The sequence below is a fragment of the Cephus cinctus genome, unplaced genomic scaffold (genome assembly GCF_000341935.2).
Source record: "Cephus cinctus unplaced genomic scaffold, Ccin1 Ccin1_scaffold1553, whole genome shotgun sequence".
NCBI lineage: Eukaryota > Metazoa > Arthropoda > Insecta > Hymenoptera > Cephidae > Cephus > Cephus cinctus.
The window spans coordinates 79,877-102,148 of NW_014333871.1; the positions used below are offsets into that span (position 1 = coordinate 79,877).

The 22,272-nt window shown below is 34.4% G+C and overlaps 4 protein-coding genes across 8 annotated transcripts; 1 reads left to right on the forward strand and 3 right to left on the reverse strand.

Annotated features, from left to right (window-relative positions):
* Nucleotides 1–377: 377 nt before the first annotated feature.
* On the reverse strand, nucleotides 378–3,830 carry LOC112495179. 2 transcript variants are annotated; one of them, XM_025090605.1, is made up of 5 exons: nucleotides 3,702–3,830; nucleotides 3,264–3,631; nucleotides 2,036–2,375; nucleotides 1,831–1,848; nucleotides 378–1,494 (listed from the first exon to the last, which is right to left on the reverse strand). In XM_025090605.1, the coding sequence occupies exons 2-4, from the start codon at nucleotides 3,442–3,444 to the stop codon at nucleotides 1,833–1,835; spliced, it is 537 nt and encodes a 178-aa protein (XP_024946373.1). In that variant the 5' UTR covers nucleotides 3,445–3,631; nucleotides 3,702–3,830; the 3' UTR covers nucleotides 378–1,494; nucleotides 1,831–1,832. The 2 variants fall into 2 exon arrangements, with proteins under 2 accessions (XP_024946373.1, XP_024946372.1); XM_025090604.1 differs by lacking the exon at nucleotides 1,831–1,848.
* Nucleotides 3,831–4,013: 183 nt separating this feature from the next.
* On the forward strand, nucleotides 4,014–14,030 carry LOC107273298 (myosin-IA). 4 transcript variants are annotated; one of them, XM_025090591.1, is made up of 16 exons: nucleotides 4,142–4,230; nucleotides 5,637–5,743; nucleotides 7,087–7,282; nucleotides 7,860–8,079; nucleotides 8,193–8,405; nucleotides 8,481–8,684; nucleotides 8,792–8,993; nucleotides 9,070–9,239; nucleotides 9,317–9,577; nucleotides 9,657–9,901; nucleotides 9,999–10,161; nucleotides 10,285–10,617; nucleotides 10,698–10,888; nucleotides 10,971–11,219; nucleotides 11,359–11,627; nucleotides 13,111–14,030. In XM_025090591.1, exons 1-15 carry the CDS (start codon nucleotides 4,142–4,144, stop codon nucleotides 11,570–11,572), a joined length of 3,057 nt encoding a protein of 1,018 aa, XP_024946359.1. In that variant the 3' UTR covers nucleotides 11,573–11,627; nucleotides 13,111–14,030. The 4 variants fall into 4 exon arrangements, with proteins under 4 accessions (XP_015606844.1, XP_024946360.1, XP_024946359.1 ...); XM_015751358.2 differs by lacking the exon at nucleotides 13,111–14,030 and having other exon boundaries at nucleotides 4,014–4,230; nucleotides 11,359–12,321; XM_025090592.1 differs by lacking the exons at nucleotides 5,637–5,743; nucleotides 13,111–14,030 and having other exon boundaries at nucleotides 4,095–4,230; nucleotides 11,359–12,321.
* A 68-nt stretch (nucleotides 14,031–14,098) lies between these two features.
* Nucleotides 14,099–17,839, reverse strand: LOC107273312 (ubiquitin carboxyl-terminal hydrolase 5). The gene is made up of 13 exons (XM_015751387.2): nucleotides 17,633–17,839; nucleotides 17,429–17,554; nucleotides 17,126–17,302; nucleotides 16,948–17,054; nucleotides 16,353–16,880; nucleotides 16,103–16,174; nucleotides 15,835–16,021; nucleotides 15,553–15,705; nucleotides 15,301–15,482; nucleotides 14,839–15,224; nucleotides 14,530–14,757; nucleotides 14,333–14,442; nucleotides 14,099–14,251 (listed from the first exon to the last, which is right to left on the reverse strand). The coding sequence occupies exons 1-13, from the start codon at nucleotides 17,708–17,710 to the stop codon at nucleotides 14,183–14,185; spliced, it is 2,403 nt and encodes an 800-aa protein (XP_015606873.1). The 5' UTR covers nucleotides 17,711–17,839; the 3' UTR covers nucleotides 14,099–14,182.
* A 380-nt stretch (nucleotides 17,840–18,219) lies between these two features.
* On the reverse strand, nucleotides 18,220–21,406 carry LOC107273306 (replication protein A 70 kDa DNA-binding subunit). Its single transcript, XM_015751373.2, has 13 exons — nucleotides 21,236–21,406; nucleotides 21,097–21,144; nucleotides 20,762–20,958; nucleotides 20,537–20,685; nucleotides 20,368–20,455; nucleotides 20,121–20,283; nucleotides 19,817–20,021; nucleotides 19,623–19,735; nucleotides 19,372–19,538; nucleotides 19,046–19,286; nucleotides 18,848–18,931; nucleotides 18,583–18,777; nucleotides 18,220–18,514 (listed from the first exon to the last, which is right to left on the reverse strand). The coding sequence occupies exons 1-13, from the start codon at nucleotides 21,263–21,265 to the stop codon at nucleotides 18,398–18,400; spliced, it is 1,797 nt and encodes a 598-aa protein (XP_015606859.1). The 5' UTR covers nucleotides 21,266–21,406; the 3' UTR covers nucleotides 18,220–18,397.
* Nucleotides 21,407–22,272: the final 866 nt, after the last annotated feature.

Sequence of the window (22,272 nt, forward strand, 5' to 3'; positions counted from 1 at the left end):
GAAACAAATAGATTTATCTTAATGAATTAAGTAGTAATTTTCAGAGCAATAAGTAGAACTTAATACATCTTCATTGTGTTGAAACATTTCCATAATTTAATATGGATAGATTTCAATTAATATTTCAAATGCAGTTGTTTTCCATATACCATATTATGTTGTTCAATCTATGATTATTTATATAAATTATAAAATCAGAAGTTTACGATTGTCTCTTGTGATGACTAGATGTTTCTTACAAATATTTTCATAACTTTTATGCAGCTATTATGAAGAACCATAAAACTTTAGATATTAATATATGTACAAGATTAAGGCTTTATTGGCAATTATTGTGATTTGGGCAGTGTGTCAAGTTGAAAATAATTACCACTATGCACATGAACAATGTTTTTTAATTCTATAGTTTTACAGTGCAATTGATAATATACCTTTTTTTTAACATCAAATATCAAGTTAGGTATATTATAATTGAAAATTATTAAAAAAAAAAATTTTTAAATAATACACTTTTTAATGTAAGTTAATTTTAAGCAAATAAAATGACACATTGGTATTTTAATAATGCTCAAATTCATAATTTTGATCATAACACATAATTAGTAAATGCATTATAATCATTGTTCATTATTGAATTGTAGTAAAGCACTGGTAGCACAAACTAATTGAATAATTCATTTGAAAAGAGATAATAGGATCACAGCAAGGTACATATCAGATCAGTTTTTATAAGTACACAAACAAAAAGTTATTTAGTATCAAAGAAGAAGTAAAACAACATTATGTAAACACTGAGCTGCACAGTACACCGGAATTAATTAATCTTGCGGCTGATTAGTCAGTCTTAAATACTTGATACTTATAATACAAACGCTAAATAACGTTTTTAAATATTAGTAAAATCTATTTGTACCATAGCAACCGTTCAGATGCAAGTTTGCAAAAGTATAATAGTATCAGTAGTAAGTATGAATGTAGCACAACATAGCTTTGTGTGCTTGACATTAAATATTTTGATAGAACTCATTTCTTTTTAGAAGCACGCATTTGTATATACATTCTTTATCTTTTAGTACATAATGTACTCGCAACTTTTCTCTACTCATATATCAAACAAGCCTGAGAGTGATATTTATATGTGGCACAGCTTTGTGTACCATACTAGAAATACTTTTGAACCACCCGTATTGCATAAATTAATACATATATTCTTCGTTTAGTAAATAACTTAATACTTATTTATATAATTACTAATGTTGATCATGCTTTGTAGCAGTAGCAATAGAGATTTAAATATTTAAATAAATAGGGACATAACCGAATAACAGGGTATGCTTTGAAGTAACATAGCATATGAACTGCAGTAGTAAATTTCGTTGCATAATGAACACTTCATGGAGAAGTTGACATTAGAGGCACATGTAGACAAAAATCAGAAATCCAATCAAAACTCCAACAAAATAGTTTATCTGCAATCTGGAACTTGCAGGAATTCTGAAAAAAATTAAATAATATTTATAGATCTTTACAATTTTACAAAATCAAATGACTACAAACAAATTATACACATGCATAGCAAACATCATGTTAGTCCTTTATAAGCTATACATACTCGCATTAAATTACATTTAAAAAATCAATACCCTTAAAGTATTCTGAAGGAAAAAAGTGAAGTTATAATAAATAATTTAATACTCGTTTTTTATATGCACATGCTAAAACCAATCTTAAACAATAAAGCCTCCGCATAATACAAAAAATAAGTGCAATCATCATTAACATGTTTCATGTCAAAAATGAATAATAAATAATATATCTACTTATCTGTACCTTTATATTTTAAGAAAACTAAAAAAGTTTGAAGAAGAGGGTTATTAGAAACAATAATCCTATTGTAACGATAAACTTCCAACAACTACATAATTAAAATTATAAAGAAATAGATGCTACTGTGCATAGTCATACCATTACATGATTTTATTCTCAAGAGAACTCTAAATTATATGATGCATTTCTACAGGCAAATACAACTTACCGTTGTTTTGAAGGGCTAAAGGGCGATGGTGGGTTGACTCCAGGAATACTGCTGTCCTTGTATATGATAAACCACGTGAAACCCATCATTGCCAGCCCACTCAATGCCGCCCTTATCAACCATCCGTATCTACTGGATATACCAATTACAGCATCAGATACAGCCTCTTCATATCGACGACTGGCATTAAAAAATTTCTCACTGGCTGAAGCCAATTGTTTCCCATCAAACTCAACTGAATGAGGCAGATTTAGAACGTTGGATAGATGGGAAACACGAGAAAGGGTTGGTAGCGATGGTAGAGTGTATTGGCCGTTAGTTGGCCAATGCAATGCACCTCCTGAAGGTGAGATATAAATAATTGATTTCAAGTAAAAAAATATAATCGTACGTGACCATTGTAATATGACAACTTCATATGTCCAAAGATAAAATGATTGCTTACAAAGATTTCATACATCCTTGTTGATCCTTAGAAAGATATAACAAAAAAATAAATACATGCAACACTCTTGCTTCTTATTAAAGCATCAAGTTTATGAAACATAGTCCAGTCTTATAAATGATATCTATATATAACTATTAAAACAAAAAGTATATCTTGTTTTGATAAATTTCACCTCATTTTTACATGTCTAATAGACCATTGTGGCGTCCTTTCTTTAGGCTTGTTAATATGCACCTTAAAAAAGTATGTCATGACGACGAACGGGATGATGCAATTTTATGAGCCGAGGACATGACCCTCAACAAATTTGGTCATCAGATGATATAACGCAATTCTATACATTGCATATATCTCTCACAAACTACATATGTTCTGGGTATGCAAATGTAGTCCTATTTACAATTGCATCTTAACTGAAGGAAATATTGTAAAATGAAAAGAAAATCAATGAAAGAAGAAGATAATGTTATAGAACCTTTGGTCGTTCCCACGAAAAATAATGAAAACAAAGCGTGTTTCTTGAAGCAGACTATACCTGCATGGTATAAGAATACACATTAGTATTATACACGTGCGCTACCCATTCCATGTGCATATATACAGTTTAATATAGGTATAGGCATAATTTAACCTAAGCCAGGTTATACACTCTTGCACACATTAAAGATAAGCCCACCTGATTGCCATATAAAATAATTGGACGCCACGGCCTTACAAACACTTTGCCGGTATTAACGTCTGACTGTTCTGTCATACGTTATCAAGAATTGATAATCTTACCGTAACTGACGAATAGTTTTCCAATGACGATTCCCAATGACAGGACAAATAGAAATAAACTAAATGTCCACTCGTTTATTTGTAACTTTGTACGAAAACCGTTCTGTCCTTCTGTTACATACGTTCCCACGTATCCATTGCTTCTACCATTCGCACGATAATCCATTTTAGTATCTGTCATTTTTTACTAATACTTTAAACAAACTGACTCCTTCGTCAAAAGACTCTCTCTAGGAACTGCTGAGAACACTTAGCTTTGAAATCAAGCTAACAAGTAAAGCCAAAAATAAGAATGATCAAGTGTACGTCAGGCTCTTATGACGCATGCGCCATTTATAAGATGCACAAGACTCAGACAGTAGCGTACACTGTAACAAAATTATTATGCCGTTGTTAACAAAAAGTTGTGTTTTATAGCATTATAAAAAGATTACAAACCTGTGGATACAGTTAAAATTTAACATTTAACTGTAATATTCTGTTTCTACAAATTTTATTATATTCCTTTGTTACAGTAAATCTGAGTTTCACTCTTCTAACGCTTTTAAGTACAGTTATTTAAAACAAAAAGACCTTTTTACTAATGTCAGTTTCTTCGGTGCTTCAATTCTTGAATCCTAGTATATATAGTGCAATCAAGTCAAGTGCACTGTTAGGATTCTTAATAACAGATATAGATAAAATCCACTATGATAACCTTTAAGGAAAGAATAAATGATACGTACCTGAATAACCGAAGTAGCGCTCTAGTGGAGGGGCCAGGCAAGTGGCAAGGGCTGACCGCATTCGTTTGTCGACAGAGTCTCTCAGTGGTTCGTAGAACGCACCTTGAGAGCGAAGTGTTTGCACGCGCGCGTGGTGTGCGGTGGTTAAAATAAATGGCAGCCCAAGAGGAGGTTGGCATCGGCGATTTCGTCCTGCTGGACGAGGTCAGCCTAGAGAAGGTTGTGGAGAATTTACGTGTCAGGTGATTATCATTGAAACGGTACCTTTAAAGATGCATCAGGTATAGCTCGAAAAGCGCTGATTATTATTTCCCAAGGTTGACAGGTAAAAAAAAAGATATCTTCTTGGTCACGTTCTTGGTGCATCCAACCTAGAGCCTCTCAATACTTCATTGAACTACCACTGAGGGCGTGGTCTGTGATTGTAGCAGGTGGTTGCGATTTGAACTTGACCCGTAGAATTTGAGCCGTATCTATAGTTCTATGGAAAGGACAAAAAAAAGGAGCAAATATCTTTGTCCGTGACTAAATATGGTTTGGGGGTGTTGAGTAGTCTCTCTCTGTCTCTCTCTCTTTCTGGGACACTTCACTTTCTACCCTGGGATATGAGCTCATCACTCCTCTTTTCAAATGCTGACGCGAATTTCGAGGTCGTTTTGAGTTCGCGCGATACACGCGAATGATACCTTCGCTGCTTGGGATGCCCGTGACTCACCTACTTACATGCTTCCACTGACCACCCCGTATCTACGTACAGATCCAATAAAAAGTTTAGCCTTGCGTTTTTGATGCGATAATGATTCTCGAGTTTACGGATAATTTTGTATAATTAATCGCTCATACGTGATTTCCTGAAGGCTTTACTTGGCTCTCTGCTTGTGGGTACGCAAGCCGCTTTCTTATCTTTTGAAAGAAAACTCGACTTCGTTGGCTGCGAATTGCTTATGCATTGCGCTACTCGTTTACCGCTAATTCAATGGAAATTATAATACACTGAGGATACAAGAAAAATTTAACGTTGCCGATGATTTTTAAGTTAGTTTGAACGGTTTAAATTTCCACGGTTTTTCAAAATAACGCTGTAATTCGCGCCAAAGTTAAATCTCTATTTAAATGTAAGACCTGATATTTCGAAATTTGTATATCAACGTTAATATTTTCTTCTATTCACGTACTATTTTCAGACATACAGTAGGGTATAAAATAGAGCGTGGGATCATTATCATGACGTTTACTATAACTGCTCGTAAAACACTCGCGTAATGAATAATCCTGATTCTTACGTTGACGGGTGTTCCCATTAGGCCAATGCTACGTGATTCACTTAGGATTACTAATCTGTGAAACCTGTTATATCTTTGTATATAGTTTATTCTACATAAAATCAGAAATCTGAGGGTATGAGTCACAATAATATCAGATAAAGGACGTCAACGGAGGTTTCAGACGTGTGTCGTATGATTCAATGTGTTATTCCAAATTAAATATGATTCTTTAAATTTAAGTCCAGGAAAGCACATGTATTTATTTATTTTGCTTACAAAATCAATATTGGAGTATTCTAAATAATTTTTTAATAAACTATATCTTAATCATGTATATTTAATAGTTCAATTAATAATTCTCTGCATGCTATTACCATTTACAGATTTAATGGAGGCAAACTTTATACATACATTGGAGAGGTCTGTGTTAGCGTGAATCCTTATAGGACAACAAACATTTATGGGCCAGATCAAATTAACAAATATAAAGGTAACCTTTCTTGTTTCAAACAACAAATTGTTCAATGGATAATGCTTCTACGATGGATACTCTCATTATAAACAATCATCATACAGTCCTGCTGCTTAGTATCAATTAGATCACAATTTATAACATATGCAGTGTTCAGACAAGCAAGCTCTACTATAAGAACAGCTATGCACAATTTGCCAATGAATATGTTACGCAAATGCAAAAGGTTTTATCATATATTTAATACTAAGCTAATAAAATTTCAGTTGACTGTATTCCTAGTATAATAATGGTACACTATCTAGGAGTCAAAGGCCATATTCAGACTATAGGTACATTATAGTTGACTTAAAACATTATCAGCTATAAAATAGATTATCAGTGTTTCTACATTATTATAAAATATCGCTCATTCTTTAAAGGTGAGATAATCGATATCTTGTCAGTCCTCGAATATAAAAGATTACGAAATGTTAGACAAGCAGAAAGCAAGTTATGTGCAAAATGAACGAGTATATCTTTAGCTTACATGTACCAGGAACTATTGATGTCTTTGTAAACGAGATAGGAGCAGGAAACGCCTGATAGCATATGAAGTCAGGGGCATTTTGAATGAGTAAAAAGGCTAAGAAACGTAAGCTCGATTATTATTGAATAAGCATAATATTTATTACTGCCTATGTTTCATGATCACATGCTGCCGGTATAGGCTTTGTACTTGAGAATAGTTAAGGATATTCAAATAGAAAGATACAGATGTTTAAAATTTAGTTTGATGAAATTAATCAATCCCGTATGTTATAGCATCGCGAGTAGCTCCATCGGTGAAACAGAATTTTCACTTGCACGCGAAAAATGGTACAAATTCTATGGACAATTGCACTTACGTAATTAGATTTTTGACACAGAGAGAGTTAGATAATGAAGGTTACTCTCGGACTCTCTTACTTGGCTAGTAATGGTAACAGGAGAAAGCTAACCACAGTTCGTCAACACTTTTGAAATGCTCAATTGTTCACTGAAACAAAACGATACTATCTATTGTAGATGTATATAAGTCGCAATATCTCACCGTGTAATTTCATACAAATTTAATTACGGGTGCATGAAATCCTGAATCTCACGTTACATCCGTTAATCATAATGCTACAGTTTACGCATCGGTTACTTCCTAAGCGTACGACAGCGGTTTACGCACAATTAGCTGCTCGTTCTCGTGACGGCATTTATATCCAGACTTCTCCATTTAACGAATACTCTGACTATGTCTAAAATCGCAATTAATATTGCACCAATCCACAGACAGCTGGAGGAAACGAATAAAAAATTACATAAATTAATGAAATCCTTCTGGCTTTCAGGAAGAGAACTATTTGAAAATCCACCGCATATTTTTGCAATTGCTGATGCGGCCCATCGAGAGATGAAGCAACAGGGTCGAGATACCTGTATTGTTATCAGCGGAGAATCAGGCTCCGGAAAGACAGAAGCTAGTAAAATAATTATGAAGTATATTGCTGCTGTGACAAATATAGATGGTCAGCAGGAAATCGAAAGGTATTCATGTAATTAGTATTTTCCTGTGTTCGCATTGAAAAGATTATAGTAGCACGCGCATGTCGGAAGTAACCCTCATATTTTGATAACTACCCGTATAATTGTTAAATATTGATATAGGTGAAACTAGTTCAAGGGAATAGAAATGCAGCTAAAAATAAAAAAAGTTTGCACAGAAAAGTTTGCTTAGAAAAATAGTTATCTTCTTGAATTAAAGTCCAAGTAATAATCGCACGTTGTCATATATGATTATTATTATGTACGATTAAGCATTAGACGTCAGATCGTACTTCAAGTCTGTAATATTAATTCTTAATTGCAATTTTTTTTGTATGACACGTAGTTAACTTTATTCGTTTAATGATATCGTATCTTATTCTATATATTTAGTCTTCCTTAAGGTTATATAAATTGATCATATCCATCATTTTCTTGTGATAAGATTACTACTAATAAGTTATTATTATTATTATCTCTGTTCCTTTCACTGTTTCATTTTATTATTTGATCATGAAAGGTGTAACGAGATCTAAATTAATTATTTGTATCATTATAATAATAATAATGCTAATTTCAGAGTGAAGAATGTACTTATCCAGTCGAATTCTATATTGGAATCTTTTGGCAATGCTAAGACAAACCGTAACGACAATTCCTCTCGTTTTGGCAAATACATGGATATCAATTTTGATTTCAAGGGTGATCCGTTAGGAGGGCATATTACGAATTATCTTCTTGAGAAATCACGCGTTGTTTATCAGCAACCTGGAGAGCGTAATTTCCATTGCTTCTACCAAGTATGAAATGACAGTTATTGTTATTGTATATTGTAACGTGAAATCATCTGATTTCCTATGAATATTATTTACTGGTATCAAAGCGGTAACAATAATATTACATAATATTTCAGTTATTAAATGGCTGCAGTGAATCTGAATTGAACAGGTTACGACTTGTTAGAGATCCTGCAGCATACTACTTTATGGGTCAGGGTGATGGTAATAGAGGAAGTAGTAGTGACAGAACTGATTATAAACAAGTATCTAGTGCCATGCCAATTCTTGGTTTCTCCCAGAATGAGATTCAGACACTTTGGAGTGTCGTTGGTGCCATTTTGCATCTGGTTGGTAATAGCAAAAGTATAAACTTCTAAAAATAATTTTGATATGTATGCTATATAAGTGTTGATCTTTGATAGGGTAATATTACTTTTACACTGGATGAGGAAAAATTACTAATTGGAGAGGGTGGTTCACTGAACGATACTGCAAAATTACTTTCCATCAGTCCTAATCAACTTAGTACGGCACTCTCACAAAGAGTTATTGCGGCTGGTGGTGAAATAATGCAAAAAACTCACACGTTTGTCGAAGCTGAATATGGTAGAGATGCTTTGGCCAAGGTAAAATATATTAAAGAGTTCAATGATACAGATTAACAACTTCGATATTTTATGGAATATTTCACAGTGTTTGTTATGTCAGTAATAATCTATTATGTGTACTACAGGCTATATATGAGAGACTGTTCTCGTGGATTGTGTCACGTGTTAATGACTCTATTAATGTCGATGATAGCAGCATTTTTAAGACTTACAAGAATACAGTAATCGGAGTGCTTGACATTTATGGTTTTGAAATATTTGACGCCAACAGTTTTGAACAATTTTGTATTAATTATTGCAATGAAAAGCTACAGCAACTTTTCATCGGTACGCTTACTCATAACTACATAAAATATGTGACCATGACATTCTCAATTTATGTAAATATTTTGTTTCTCGTTAGAATTGGTCCTGAAGCAAGAACAGGAGGAATACAGAAAGGAAGGAATCACCTGGAAAAACATAGAATATTTTAACAATCAAATAATTTGTGATCTTGTAGAGCAACCACACAAGGGTATAATAGCAATTATGGATGAGGCTTGTCTCAATGTTGGAAAAGTAACGGACGAGGTACAGCATGTAAATTATTAATCAAACACGTCTTTAAAACAGCGTGCCCATCTCTCATCACAGTAATATTATTACAGATGCTTCTCGAAGCTATGGATCAGAAACTTTCGGATCACAAACATTACACGTCTCGCCAGTTGAATCCAATGGACAAAGTACTGCTGCACAAAGTTCAATTTCGAATAAAACATTACGCAGGCGATGTCGTGTACAATGTTAGCGGTTTTCTTGATAAAAATAAAGACACTCTCTTCCAAGATTTCAAGCGTTTACTCTTTAGGAGTAGCAATTCAATAATTAGTAGTATGTGGCCTGAAGGTGCTCAGGATATAAGTAAGGTACGTTTCTAGTAATATTTCTAAGAGCAATATTACAATTTTTTATAGAAATTTGTACTATAGAAATATTTTTTTTAAGACTACGAAGAGACCATTGACCGCCGGCACTCTGTTCCGTAACTCAATGGTAGCCCTTGTGAAGAATCTTACTAGCAAAGAACCCTTTTACATTCGTTGCATTAAACCTAACGATGTAAAGTCACCCGTTGTCTTCGACGAAGAGAGAGTAAATCATCAAGTACGTTACTTGGGACTTCTTGAAAACGTTCTAGTGAGACGAGCCGGTTTTGTTTACAGACAGCGTTACGATAGATTCTTAAAACGGTAACAAAAAAAATAATTTAGTGAAATTATTTAATTAAGATATATACAGCGACTATTTTTAACTGAACTTTTGTCTCTTTTCAATTTTATGCAATAGATACAAAATGATTTCGCAATACACTTGGCCAAATTTCCGCGGCGGAAATGATAAGGATGGTGTACGAACGTTAATGGAAGAAAAAGGCTTTGCCGACGACGTTAAATATGGCCATACAAAAATATTCATTCGTTCTCCACGCACGCTCTTCGCCCTGGAAAAGGTTTGCGACCTCAGATTATATTTTTAGAATCTCCAATCGTCGCGTCTCTGGAGTCAATTCTCGGGATTGCTGCATCAATGTGTAAATATTATTCTCTTAAAATGACGCGCTTTATTCTTGTAGGCACGGAGCGATCTTATTCCAGGTATTGTAATTCTATTGCAAAAGCAATGGCGCGGTTACTTATGCCGTCAACGGTATAAGAAAATGAAAGCTGCCCTTGTGATCATGGACTATTATCGTCGATATAAAAAGCGTGTTTACATAAAGGAACTAGAGAACACATTTAGGAATGCTCAATCGTTACGCGATTATGGTAAGAGTCTTCCATGGCCGCAAGAAAATTTCGCGGTACGGAGTGTGGTTCCGACTTTGAAGATGATGTACGCCAGGTGGAGAGCCTGGATGATACTCAAAGTAATCCCAAGAGAGGACTGGGGACAATTAAAATTAAAGGTAAATCCTGTAGATTATTAAATTACACAGGAAACTTTATATGCGTTATTCACAAAATTTATCAAAATTTCATTTTTTAGATATCAGCAGCTTCTTTGCTGCGTTCTAAAAGACAGCACTGGGGACAGGAGAGAAGATGGGAGGGTAACTATCTCTCGAAACCAGATGAGAATGTTCATAGCGACATTTTTAATTCTTCCATCAATAATCTACGCAACACTGATCATTTCAAATCCGTTTTATTCAGTGCTTTCATCAGAAAAACTAATAGGTCAGTAATATTCTTTCTTATTCATAAACTAGTTTAAATGATGAATCTCTTACATACTTTTCTAATGCATTTCTTTATTTAGATTCAACAAACCAGCGGATCGTGTCTTGCTGGTAACCGAACATGCTATATACAAGATGGAGAATTCGAAGTTTAAGACTATGAAAAAAGTCGTGCAAATTGTTGAAATCACAGGACTGAGTGTGTCTCCTGGTAATGATCAGTTAGTAATCATTCACTCTAATCGTGGCAATGATTTTATCGCATCCATCGTCACTAAAGAAGATAGAGTTGGTGAACTCGTCGGTATCCTGAGTAACAGATACTATCAGTGAGTATCATCACATAAACAATACTTAATATGACGTTTAACGAAAATTTTCGTAAACCCATAACCATTTGTAAATATGAATTTATTTACGTTCACCTATTTAGTCCACGTTTAATAAATTTTGTCATAACTCCATCAGATTACGCGGTGCAGATTTACTCGTGACAGTAGATACCAAATTCAAGTGCATGCTTGGAAATAAGAGTAAGGTGCTACGAATAGAAGTGATACCTGAAGTGATAGAACCGACATTTAAAAAGGACTCTGGCAACATAATATACGCCATACCACCATCAGCTGGAATAATTGACGTGGGGGCCAACACTCGATTGCAAATCAAAACAGCCAGCTAATTCCGAATTGCAACATATCCTATAATGGTCAAGAAAGAAAGATCGTTAGCGTCAGGTATTAACAATGGGACTTAAAACGTTCGTAAATTCTAATATTGTATCAGTTAATGGATACTGGTCGATATTTTTTCCGTTCTTCATTTTTTTTTCCTTTTTTTTTCATTCAATTTACATTCGGCTGTACTCGATTTCACTTATTAGATTAGTTTATCTGTAATTTATATTTTCATAACGACACTTAATAGGCGAGTGCACGTGTGCATAATATCGTAGGTGAAACTTGAAGTTTTTTGTTGTTTTTAATTGACTTAAGCTTACGACTTTATTGCTTCAACAATTGATAAAATTACAGATAGTTTTCGAAATTTTCAATCCGACCGATTTTTACTAATATACACGACTGTTATATTGTTTTTTGATAATAGACTTATATCAAGGAATAGGCTATGCGTTATGCAATCACTACTTTCTTTTGTAAATATTATACATTCTTTATTATATATTATAGATTCTAGGATACAGTTACTAATTTCGACTCGTATACTTCAAATGCGACATCAGCATTTGCTTTTGGATCGATTGTTTTACAGAAATTTCATAATTTCTATTTCTTCTAGTATTTATCGAATTTCAAATTAATATATATATATACAATCATGAGCAAAACATTTAAGGAAGTATCAGACGATCGGAAATGGGTATTGCTATCAGGCCACGTTGAAAAATGAAATTTTATCTTCAAAAATTTATCTGCCAATCTTTATACTCTTTTTTTCTCTTACATTTATGACAAAAAATTCATTCGCACGAAAATTGTTTTGAGCTTTACAACGGCTATTATACAGGGTGTTCCGAAACTACCTGACCCGGTGGGTATGGCGGTGTTCGGGAGGCTTCACTGATCACGAAAAGGACCTTCCTTTTGTCCGGAAGCTCTTAGTTTTTAAATGGGAGCAGGTCAAAGTTGACCAATCAGAGGGAGGCGTCAAGAGAAACGTAGGCACCTGCGAACTCTGAGTTTTCTTCCCTCGCTTTTGTTTCTTGTTTCCAATAGGCATGTCTTCGGCTAACGTCATCCTGCCCGAAGCCACCGAGAAACAAAAGCGAGGGAAGAAAACTCAGAGTTCGCAGATGTCTACGTTTCTCTTGACGCCTCCCTCTGATTGGTCAACTTTGACCTGCTCCCATTTAAAAACTATGACCTTCCGGACAAAAAGAAGGTCATTTTCGTGATCAGTAAAGCCTCCCGAACACCACCATACCCACCGGGTCAGGTAGTTTCGGAACACCCTGTATACATAGAAGGTCTTGTTACTTCAAATAGCGATTTCTACTCGTATTGTTCAACGAGCGGAGCAGCATATTCACACTGTGGAGCGGTGTCATGTCGCGTATAGGAAGAAATATTTCCCATTAGAGTCAAGGGGATATTTGACTTCCTGCTTTCCATAATATCCTGTATAAAGTAAAAAAATGGTGCTTATGACACGAGACGGCCTTATAGTAGTAATCGTTAAAATACGTATATTTTTTTTTAGAATTCTCTCATCGCAGTACGATGTATGTAAAAAAAGAAACATATAAGGACTTTGAAGTTTCCTGAATCATGGTACAAGATAGTGAACTTGATGGAATTAACTTTAATGCATTTAATGTCGATGTTTCTTTGGCTATTTTTGAAAAAAAATTTATCTGCTATTCGACATATACGAAGAACAAAAGAAAAATTCGTGATGTATCCGACAGCCCAAAGAATTTACGATTTCTTGTTTTTTTTTTTAATGACGTACTTAAACTAAACAACGATTAGCGTTGGACTCCTTCTGGACATCGTTAAGTTATTTATATCATCACTAATATAGCTGACATTGCTGCCTAATTTACATCTCGTAATTATACAAACACGTTCATTTTCTTTTTCCTAAAACTAGTTTCACTACCGGTCGCGTAGAGTTATAAAGAATTAAAGAATTTAAATGCATTAATTATTGTGCCATTATTTGAGTGAAATAAAATAAGATCCCCAGGTACATGTACGCTGCTGGTTTTGTACGTGTAGAAGAATTTATTGTTACTTACGACAGAATTGAGATGCGTTACAACTTCTATAAGAGGTATTTTACAGATATGCGTATCTAGACTGTGGAGAAATTGAAAAAGAAGTTATTTAAACATATCAGAGAATACGTTTAACTGTGTTGACGTCGAAGAAAGACACAGCATAGCGTAACGCCATAAATCATTGTGATCCTTTTGTGCATTTATTTAGCAGTTTGTGAAGTACCTCTTAGTGGATAAAATATATTTTATTTGACTCTATCGTGGGAATTTACCAAAGACAGTTATTGGACTCTCTCAAAAGATATTAAGTATATATGAATTTTCAAGTTTTAATATCGATCGATCTTCCCATCGCGAAGCGTCATGTACAAGTGCCTAAATAAATATATCCAAATAATTTGTATATTTTTTCCCCCACCTATTTATACTCTCTCTGAATAAAACTGGAGATTCATAATTCGAAAGAAAACGATCTTTGACAATAGTTTTTATTGATAAATGGTAATACAATATATTTTTTTATACAAACAGGCAGTGGGCAAATCAAGTTTACTCTTCTATGCGTTGATACATGTATATGTATCCTAGCTCCTTTGGCGGATTTTCAGACAATGCAACCTGTGATAAAACAATAAAGAATATTACATTTTAATTCTGTATTGAATCATACAATTTTTTTAATTAATTAGAGAAACGTACTTTCTCGTCGTTATAAATAACCCAGCGATTTTCCTTTAGCAAATGGCAAACGTAATGTCCTACCATTGTTGAAGTACCCATATGTGATATAAATCCTATTAGCTTGTAACCTGGTAACATAAAAAATTATAAAATCATTTAGTAACAAAGAATATCAGCTGAAAGACACGATTGTAAATTGAAATTCTTTAACTCACGGCCATGGCCATCTCTGAACGACGTATCTTGCGATTCCTCCTCCGCCTCCTCCTCTTCCGCGGATTCCTCATCCATTCCCATCTCATCTGCTGGAGCAAAAAGTAAATCCGTTGCACGGCCTACATTGTTATCTGTTTTCCTAAGAGCTCTTCTCGCTTGATTAATCTCAAAACCCATCGACGTCAACGTCTCCAGAGCGCCATCGTCTAATACGAATTTTCTCTTCTCTAAAAATATTCATATTTATCAATCGTTATAATGCAATTTTACTTAACATTATTAAATCCGATTAATAAACTTTGATTTACTGGGTTTGTTATCGGTTCCTGGTGGTACGAACGGATCTGCGAAATCGGAGTCCACAATATGTTCCATAAGCCAATTGGTAGCAGCTTGCAAGCCTTTATTCTCTGTGAAGAACAAAGATCTTTTGCAAGCTTCTACTGGAAAGCCCATATCAGTTAACTGATCGAGTATCTCCTGGTTATACACAGGCGGTGGAGGTGCAGAATCAGCACTTTCTGGGAGCAGTTCCTCGCCAGGTTGCAAACCAAAACCACGTATAGCATTCAAGTCTAGAAAATCTGGCATTTCAACCGCCACATCTAATTTAATTGGCGTCCAATCGTCCTTTACGGTAAATTTCTTTAAATGAATTAACAGGTAGTCTGGGAAACTGGCTAGACGCGTCGTTCTGAAAATTAACCAATTATCCAAGTGTTTGAAGATTACGATTGAAATTAATATGCTTATATGTAAAAGTTGTTCACTTGAGTGCTGTAACTTTGTCATTTAATGCTGTACTGTAAAACTGTTCGACATCTTCTGTCTGAGCAAATGTATCAAGACAAGATGACAGCTTTATGCGTGGCCTGACTGTGCTGCTAGGATCCAGCCGTTCTCCTTTTGATTCAGCTTCCTTTTTCTTAGCCTCATATGCGGCAACCTCATCCTACAAAAAGTATTATTGAAGATGCTGTGCCTTATGTACTTGTTAAAATTTTCTAGAGATGTAAACGTACCTTGTTCACTGCTTCCTTTAAAGGTATTGGAAGTGGTATTAAGTATTCTGGTCTATGAGTATACTTGACTTTGTTGGATCCAGTGCACTGATATCTCTCCTCGACATTAAATTTGAAACATTCTGCAGGATTTGTCTTCTGTGCATTGTTGCTCTGTTCAATAATTAAAAATTATTCAAAATTATGATTGACTTAGAGAAAGACATAAGCGACTATAAAAATATGTAACTATTATTATTCTATTGCTGTAGCTATTTCATATGAAGATAATAAGATCATTACATTTAGTATGTTTATGAGATGAAGGAAAAATTCTTGAGCATCTTGCTGTCGGGTTGATGAAAAACCTTGATGGCCACGACCAATTAAGGTTTTAAACATTCTAGGTGCAATACCCTGACGACCTTCATTCTCATCTTCTGGAGACACTGAATACTTTCCAGAAAGTAAACCTGAGCCAAGTTTCGCCCTGAGAATTATATATATTGTATACATCACTCTTAAGGTATAAGTATCACTGTATATTTAGCACGTCACCATTCAAACTTACATTTGTGTAGTAAAATCATTGACGGGATCCTTTATACTTTTTTCAAAAATCTGTGGTGCTTCATTCACATATCTGAAACAGATTTCATTATGTGAATACCGTGATACTTTCATGACGCCTGTATTGGTTGTTCCTTGCAATATAAAATATTAAACAAGCAACGAGTAAAGAAAAAGAAATGAGCTAATATTGACATAGGTAGTAAACTAATTTTTCATATTGTTTTTACATTGCTATGCAACGTACAGACCTCTTTATGAAGTCCGGGATTACAAAGATCATTTGCATGACACTGTTGAGATAACATGAGTTTCCCAGATTGGTGAGACCTGTATAACCAGGTCCATATAATGGAGTAAGTTTACTGGCTGCCTCTTGTAGAGCCACCCATTCTCCAAATTTTTGATTGAGATCTAATTCCAATTCGATCATTGATTTATCAGTCTTCTCCATTTGGGTAATATTGATGCCCCAATGTGCCAGATGCACAATAAGATTAGGATCCTCAACCATGTCATCCTCATCATATGAGAATACATCTCCCTTTCCTTCCTTCGTGATTGTCCCAAGTTTCACAGCCAAAGGATAGCCAGAAGATCTATAGTGTTCTACAGCATGATCATTACCACCAGTACCGTCATAGAATTTACGACCACAGAGTATGGAGCCATCAGTTAAATTTAACCATAAATTTTGCGTAAGATCGCACTTTTCACACTTCCATCCACTTGGAGGAATCTTTTTCCCATTATCCAATTGTAGGAGATTAGCTGCGTGTCTGCAGGAAACAATTCAATTAATTCGTTTCTCATATATAAAGGATTAGGAGAATTCAATTAACCTACTTAGATATCATTCTAACTTCTCCATCCCATGTTCCAGAAAGTGCTTCCCTTTCTGCTATTTTTAAAGCAGATTCTGCTTCAATAACTTGCTTGATGAGTTTGGCCACCTATAGAAAGTGAAAGTTAATAACTTCCATACTTTCTTGCATCGAATGCATTGAGAATAATTATAACATACATCTTTAGGAATTTTATCACTGGGATAAGGTTTTGTCATAAACTCTGGCAACGTAACAAGTGAATAAGTTTCCTCATAAGTGTACTTCTGTTGATCAGGAGTAAATCCTCCTTCAGTACCAATGGCCAACCTTGTGATCTTTTTCTCTGGTCCATCGCCTTGCTGCTCAGAAGGAATCTATGAAAAGTAACACAAGTTGCATAGAGAACTAACAGTTTTTCCAAGAATCTTCCTGTGAATATTCTTGAAAGATGATCCCAAAGTAATCGGAGTCTTATAAAAACTCCAATGTAGCTAACGCACCTTCTTTCTTGTTCGCCTAATATGGAGATAATCATGGTATCCAGTCAGATTAGAATAGCGTTCAACATGATCACGACCTAGTCCAAGAAAACTTGTAAGGCTGACATATAATCCAGTTTCTGAATCCTAAGAATTAAATAAATAAGATTTGCGGTTACCGGTGACCTATGACAATTATTCTTGTCAGACTACTAAAAGACTTACCGGATTATCAAAAGAGTACACACACTCATCTTTATAGACTTTTATGTCCGGGCGTAACGAAGACGTAGGGCAAGTCATTGTGCTTGTCTAATAATTTACAATTGAAAAGTTAAATTAGCCTGGGTAAAATCTAAGCAAGAAATAATAAACACGATCGTAACCAAAAGGTATCGCCGAGTCGTATCGACAATACTGATCTATAGAAACGGAGAAACCGAACCGGAAATTGAACAAAAAATTTGCTCAATTAAAATTGAAAGCAGTTGACAGAAGGATGTAATACTCATAAATCTTCATTACAATAATACTACTGTTACCAAAAAATGGTAAAGCACAGCTCATCAATGAAATTGTTTTCAATTATTGACTTATAATTGAATCATGGCGCCATACTTGTATCGAATTTCACGTTCCTCTCTCAAATTTAAACATGGCCGAAGAATGAATGATTCGACAACATTTGACAGATTTCCTTGAGCGATTTATACAAAAATAATAAAAATTTGTATACATTTCATACAAATATTTTATAAAAATCAAAAAAGTATTGAACAATTTCAATTATTATTAAATAAATTATAGAAAAGTATCCAATGAAAAACTTTATTTTAATGCATTATCTTAACATTCTTATCACTACGATAATAATACATAATAGAACAGCAATATGAGTTGTATAAAACTGTGAAGCAATCTGTATAAATTTAATTTATCGATATTCATAGATATGAAAGAAAAATTAAATACAAAGGATGCAGATGAAGCTTATTCAGATTTGCCAATGTTTGCGAGTTCCTTTATCTTCGAGATCAAGAATTTATTATATTCTTTAAAATCAAGTGGCGACACCGCGGTAATTGTTGTTTTCAATCTGGCTTCATCCTGTTGAAGTTCCAAATATTTGATATACATTTCTGAGTTTAATGATTAATATAGAAATATATACTTACGCTGAACACCTCCATTTTAACGCGTAGCTTAAACATAAATGAATTGAAAGAAATCTGCGCGAATTTCTCAAGAAAAGCGTCCGAATCATTCTCTTTCAGTTCACCAAGTTCCTGAGCGGTAACTCCCAGTAGTTTCTCTCCTTCCTCACTGAAGGCTGTAGCCCAAACATTGCCTGACCAATCAACCAAATTTGCCTACAATTCGAGTAAACTTTATATAATTAAAGCTATTCAGTATAGGCGTTCAAACCAGAGTATTACTTACACTAGCCAGCAAACGATATTTAAAATTGGGATAATCTCTGTCACATTTTTCGCATCTGTACATGTCATTTGATTGATCAACCACCTATAAACGAAGAGTTATACTTGATCATTTATACCGACACCTCATGGAAATTAACAGATTTTTTATAATACATATTGACCACAGTCTATTTTTTAACTGTATGGAATTACATACTTTCTTTTTGCAGTCTTCAGTGGGACATGCTTTGTAGAGTGAATTTTCTGCTCGTACCATATTCACAGTAGCCTTAACAACATAGTAATCAGCCGAATCATTACGACCAAGTCCCAGATCTACTGCTTCCTTAAAGCACAATATCGGCCCATTGAACGAATTAGATCCGCCACCACCAAGTACCTTGGACAAGGATTTCGTTTCTTGCATTTTGCCAGTTGTATTGTACCATCCACGCAATCTGTTATTGAAATAGTAATTCAAAAATAGAACTTAATATTTACTGTAATGGTTGTTTCTCTTCTAGACCTTGCGAAGATACTTACTTGTGAGCTTCTGGTAGATCTGGTTCGATGGTCATATTAGAAGAACCGAGAAGCGATAAATTTTTACCACCATTAAATTCACCGATACGTACACCCTTGATTGCTAATACAGGATTATTTGAACCATCAAAATCTATAGCTTGCGTGCCCCACAATGTGAGAGTAACCTTGTATAACAAAATTCGAAGATGTTTGAACTATTTGATACTCACAAATGCTTTATGATTGAAAACTTTAGCACTGTAACTTACAGAAAGGTTGCTTTCGTCTACCAACTCGACATCTCGTTTCTTTAGCTCCTTTTGCGTTGCTCTAGAAACTAACGTCTGAACATCATTGTACGATTTGCAGACTCCTATCACATCTGTGAAATATGTCATTTTTGCAATCTTCCGTAAATTCTCTATACACTACTTAAATAAGTAAAATATTAATTTATTTATACCAATGAGTTCGTCCTTAGCTTTACTCTCCACTTCGCTTATAGGACAGAAGTTGTACTGGATTGTTGGAATGTCTGTACTTGCATCATCGCAAGGAATTATTTCAGAATCGTTAGTTAAAGTCATTTCATAATCATTGTTTAAAGATGAAAATTTCTTGTTGGCTGGTTTCAGAGCACACCGTGAGATGTAATATATTTTGCCAACCTGAAAGCATTATGTACACAACCAATAAGACACTGATAACTGAAGTGAAATTCACTAGTAGGAAGTGTGTGATTGAACTTTATAATACATAAACCGTACTTCTATCATATCATAAAATTTATCACACTGTTCTTTGAAGCCAGTACATCTGATCTCCCCACTTTCATCAAGAAGGTCCATGGAAAATAATTTGCCTTCACCTCGAGAATTACTCCAAGTTCTAATTGGGGGTTTGCTAGTTACACGAACCTTGATGACCCATCTAAAATATTGATAATTAAAAAATTTCATTTACCGTAGAATAAGGTAATAAGCATATTTGTGTCTATTTCATAAATATGGTTACCTGTTCTGATATGGACTAAGACCAGCTATTGGTGTTGTAGAAATGTCAGTAGTAGAAATATTATGACTTGGTACATATGGCTTAATAGCTGAAAAATAGTTATTTAGTCTCAAGAACTTGCGACATTAATAATAAAAGGAGGGGAGGGGGAGGAATAATGAAATAATACTTTTAGCTTTTGGAGGTGATACTGCTTTGACATTGGATGAAGCTGACTCAGACTCCGGATTGCCATCTTGAGTCATCGGATTTCCAATTTTTCTACCCACTTCGCTACCAGGCTTTATAACATCAATGCTTAATATGACCATGACTCGTCTAGAGAATAAGAGACATTAAATATAAATAAACTAATCAAATGAATTAGATCAATTTGTAAGTTCGATAGACATACTTTTGTTTCCCACCATTATTGACCATGCTGATTGCATATCTATCTATTCGACAAATACTGTATTCAGACAGGATATTTTCAGTGACCAAATGATTTAGTTGTGTAGCCAGCATAGTAAATGAATTGATTCGCACACCATCTGATACCAGTAATCTGTATCGCTCTCCAGTACTTGATGTGGATAGTTTTTTATTTCCCTGTACCAAAAATATTATTAGCCCATAAATGCATAGCATTATTGTGATCAATTCCAATGTAAATAAGCATAGGATGCATGTATATATATTCATATACACAGTAAATAAATATTTTCGATTAATCTGAAAAAACATTACCAAGATTTGCAATACTGGTTTCTCTACATCGATACCATTCATGATGTTCTGCGAACAAAAGACGAAAATTCCGGTAAGTCCTACTTTCTTTAGACTAGAGGCTAAGGTAGATTAGTAAATATATTATTACAAAACTGACATCTATTGCTCCTTCCGTTAGAGAACCCATTTTTTCGTGCTATATAATCCAAATAGTGTATTAATGTTAGATGTGTACTCAACGCGTTAAATGGATACGCAATATGATGAAATTCGCAGTTGCCGACAATGGTAGTTTCCCGCCAATGATGTTTCTAACAATAATATCATATAACATTATGTAAACAAAGATTGGTAACTTGATTATTTATTTCAATTTGTCCAGAACCCGGTCTTGTATACAGGAGGTTGATTGTGTAACTCAAATGTAGTGAAAATACGAAAAGTGAATAGCTGTTACCCAATCGCGTATTAGGTTCAAAAGAAATCAAGCACAATGATTGGTTAACAGCTATTCACTTTTCGTATTTTCACTACATTTGAGTTACACAATCGATCCCCTGGTCTGGGCACTTAGGCGAAAAACGGGTAACCATAAGGTGGTCACTACCGCAAGGGGTATTAGGTTTGAAAGAGCCTATCACGTGGTAGGACTACGCGTGCACAGTTATCTCTTTCTTGAATACGTAACTTGCAGCTTTGTTCGTAATGTGTAATATACCGTGATTGGAATTGAAAGAAGCAACAATGACCAGAAAGTGCATCGTGCCTGTTTGAATCACAATGGTAGGAATTTGCATTTGAAAATCTTACAGGAGTTACAAATAAATTGAGTAAAAAAGTTACGACAGAAGCAAAAATTGACTGTATACGTTAGTATATCTCCTATGAAAAATTTTTCATTATAAATTCCTACACTGAAACCGGAGAAAGACTTTTTACAAAGAGAATTGGACCCTATGGAACCAATTTCATATAGTGATGCAACATAAATTCAACAAGTGTAAAACAGAGAAAATATTTATACTATTGAACTTAACTACGAAAAAAATTCTACTTGTGCAGATATTTCACTTTTTGTACTTGTCCAGAGGTATTTTCATCAAGTTAAAAGTTTTCAGCATATACGCAATTATAGCGTCATTCAAGTTTCACGACTTTTAGGTGAATTGGTCCATTTAACTTTAGTTTTTTAAA

Coding starts and splice junctions, on each gene's coding strand:
- LOC107273298 (XM_015751358.2), top strand. CDS start 4,142: ATGGCAGCCCAAGAGGAGGTTGGCATCGGCGATTTCGTCCTGCTGGAC. Junction 7,283..7,859: donor GGTCAGCAGGAAATCGAAAG/GTATTCATGTAA, acceptor TGCTAATTTCAG/AGTGAAGAATGTACTTATCC. Junction 8,406..8,480: donor TTGGTGCCATTTTGCATCTG/GTTGGTAATAGC, acceptor GATCTTTGATAG/GGTAATATTACTTTTACACT.
- LOC107273312 (XM_015751387.2), bottom strand. CDS start 17,710: ATGACTTGCCCTACGTCTTCGTTACGCCCGGACATAAAAGTCTATAAA. Junction 17,555..17,632: donor TGTACTCTTTTGATAATCCG/GTAAGTCTTTTA, acceptor TTTAATTCTTAG/GATTCAGAAACTGGATTATA. Junction 14,758..14,838: donor AGGAACCGATAACAAACCCA/GTAAATCAAAGT, acceptor GAATATTTTTAG/AGAAGAGAAAATTCGTATTA.
- LOC112495179 (XM_025090604.1), bottom strand. CDS start 3,444: ATGACAGATACTAAAATGGATTATCGTGCGAATGGTAGAAGCAATGGA. Junction 2,376..3,263: donor AAAACTATTCGTCAGTTACG/GTAAGATTATCA, acceptor TCTCACCTTCAG/GAGGTGCATTGCATTGGCCA. Junction 1,495..2,035: donor TTTAGCCCTTCAAAACAACG/GTAAGTTGTATT, acceptor AATTTTTTTCAG/AATTCCTGCAAGTTCCAGAT.
- LOC107273306 (XM_015751373.2), bottom strand. CDS start 21,265: ATGGGTTCTCTAACGGAAGGAGCAATAGAT. Junction 20,284..20,367: donor CTTAGTCCATATCAGAACAG/GTAACCATATTT, acceptor TCAATATTTTAG/ATGGGTCATCAAGGTTCGTG. Junction 20,022..20,120: donor AATTTTATGATATGATAGAA/GTACGGTTTATG, acceptor TAATGCTTTCAG/GTTGGCAAAATATATTACAT.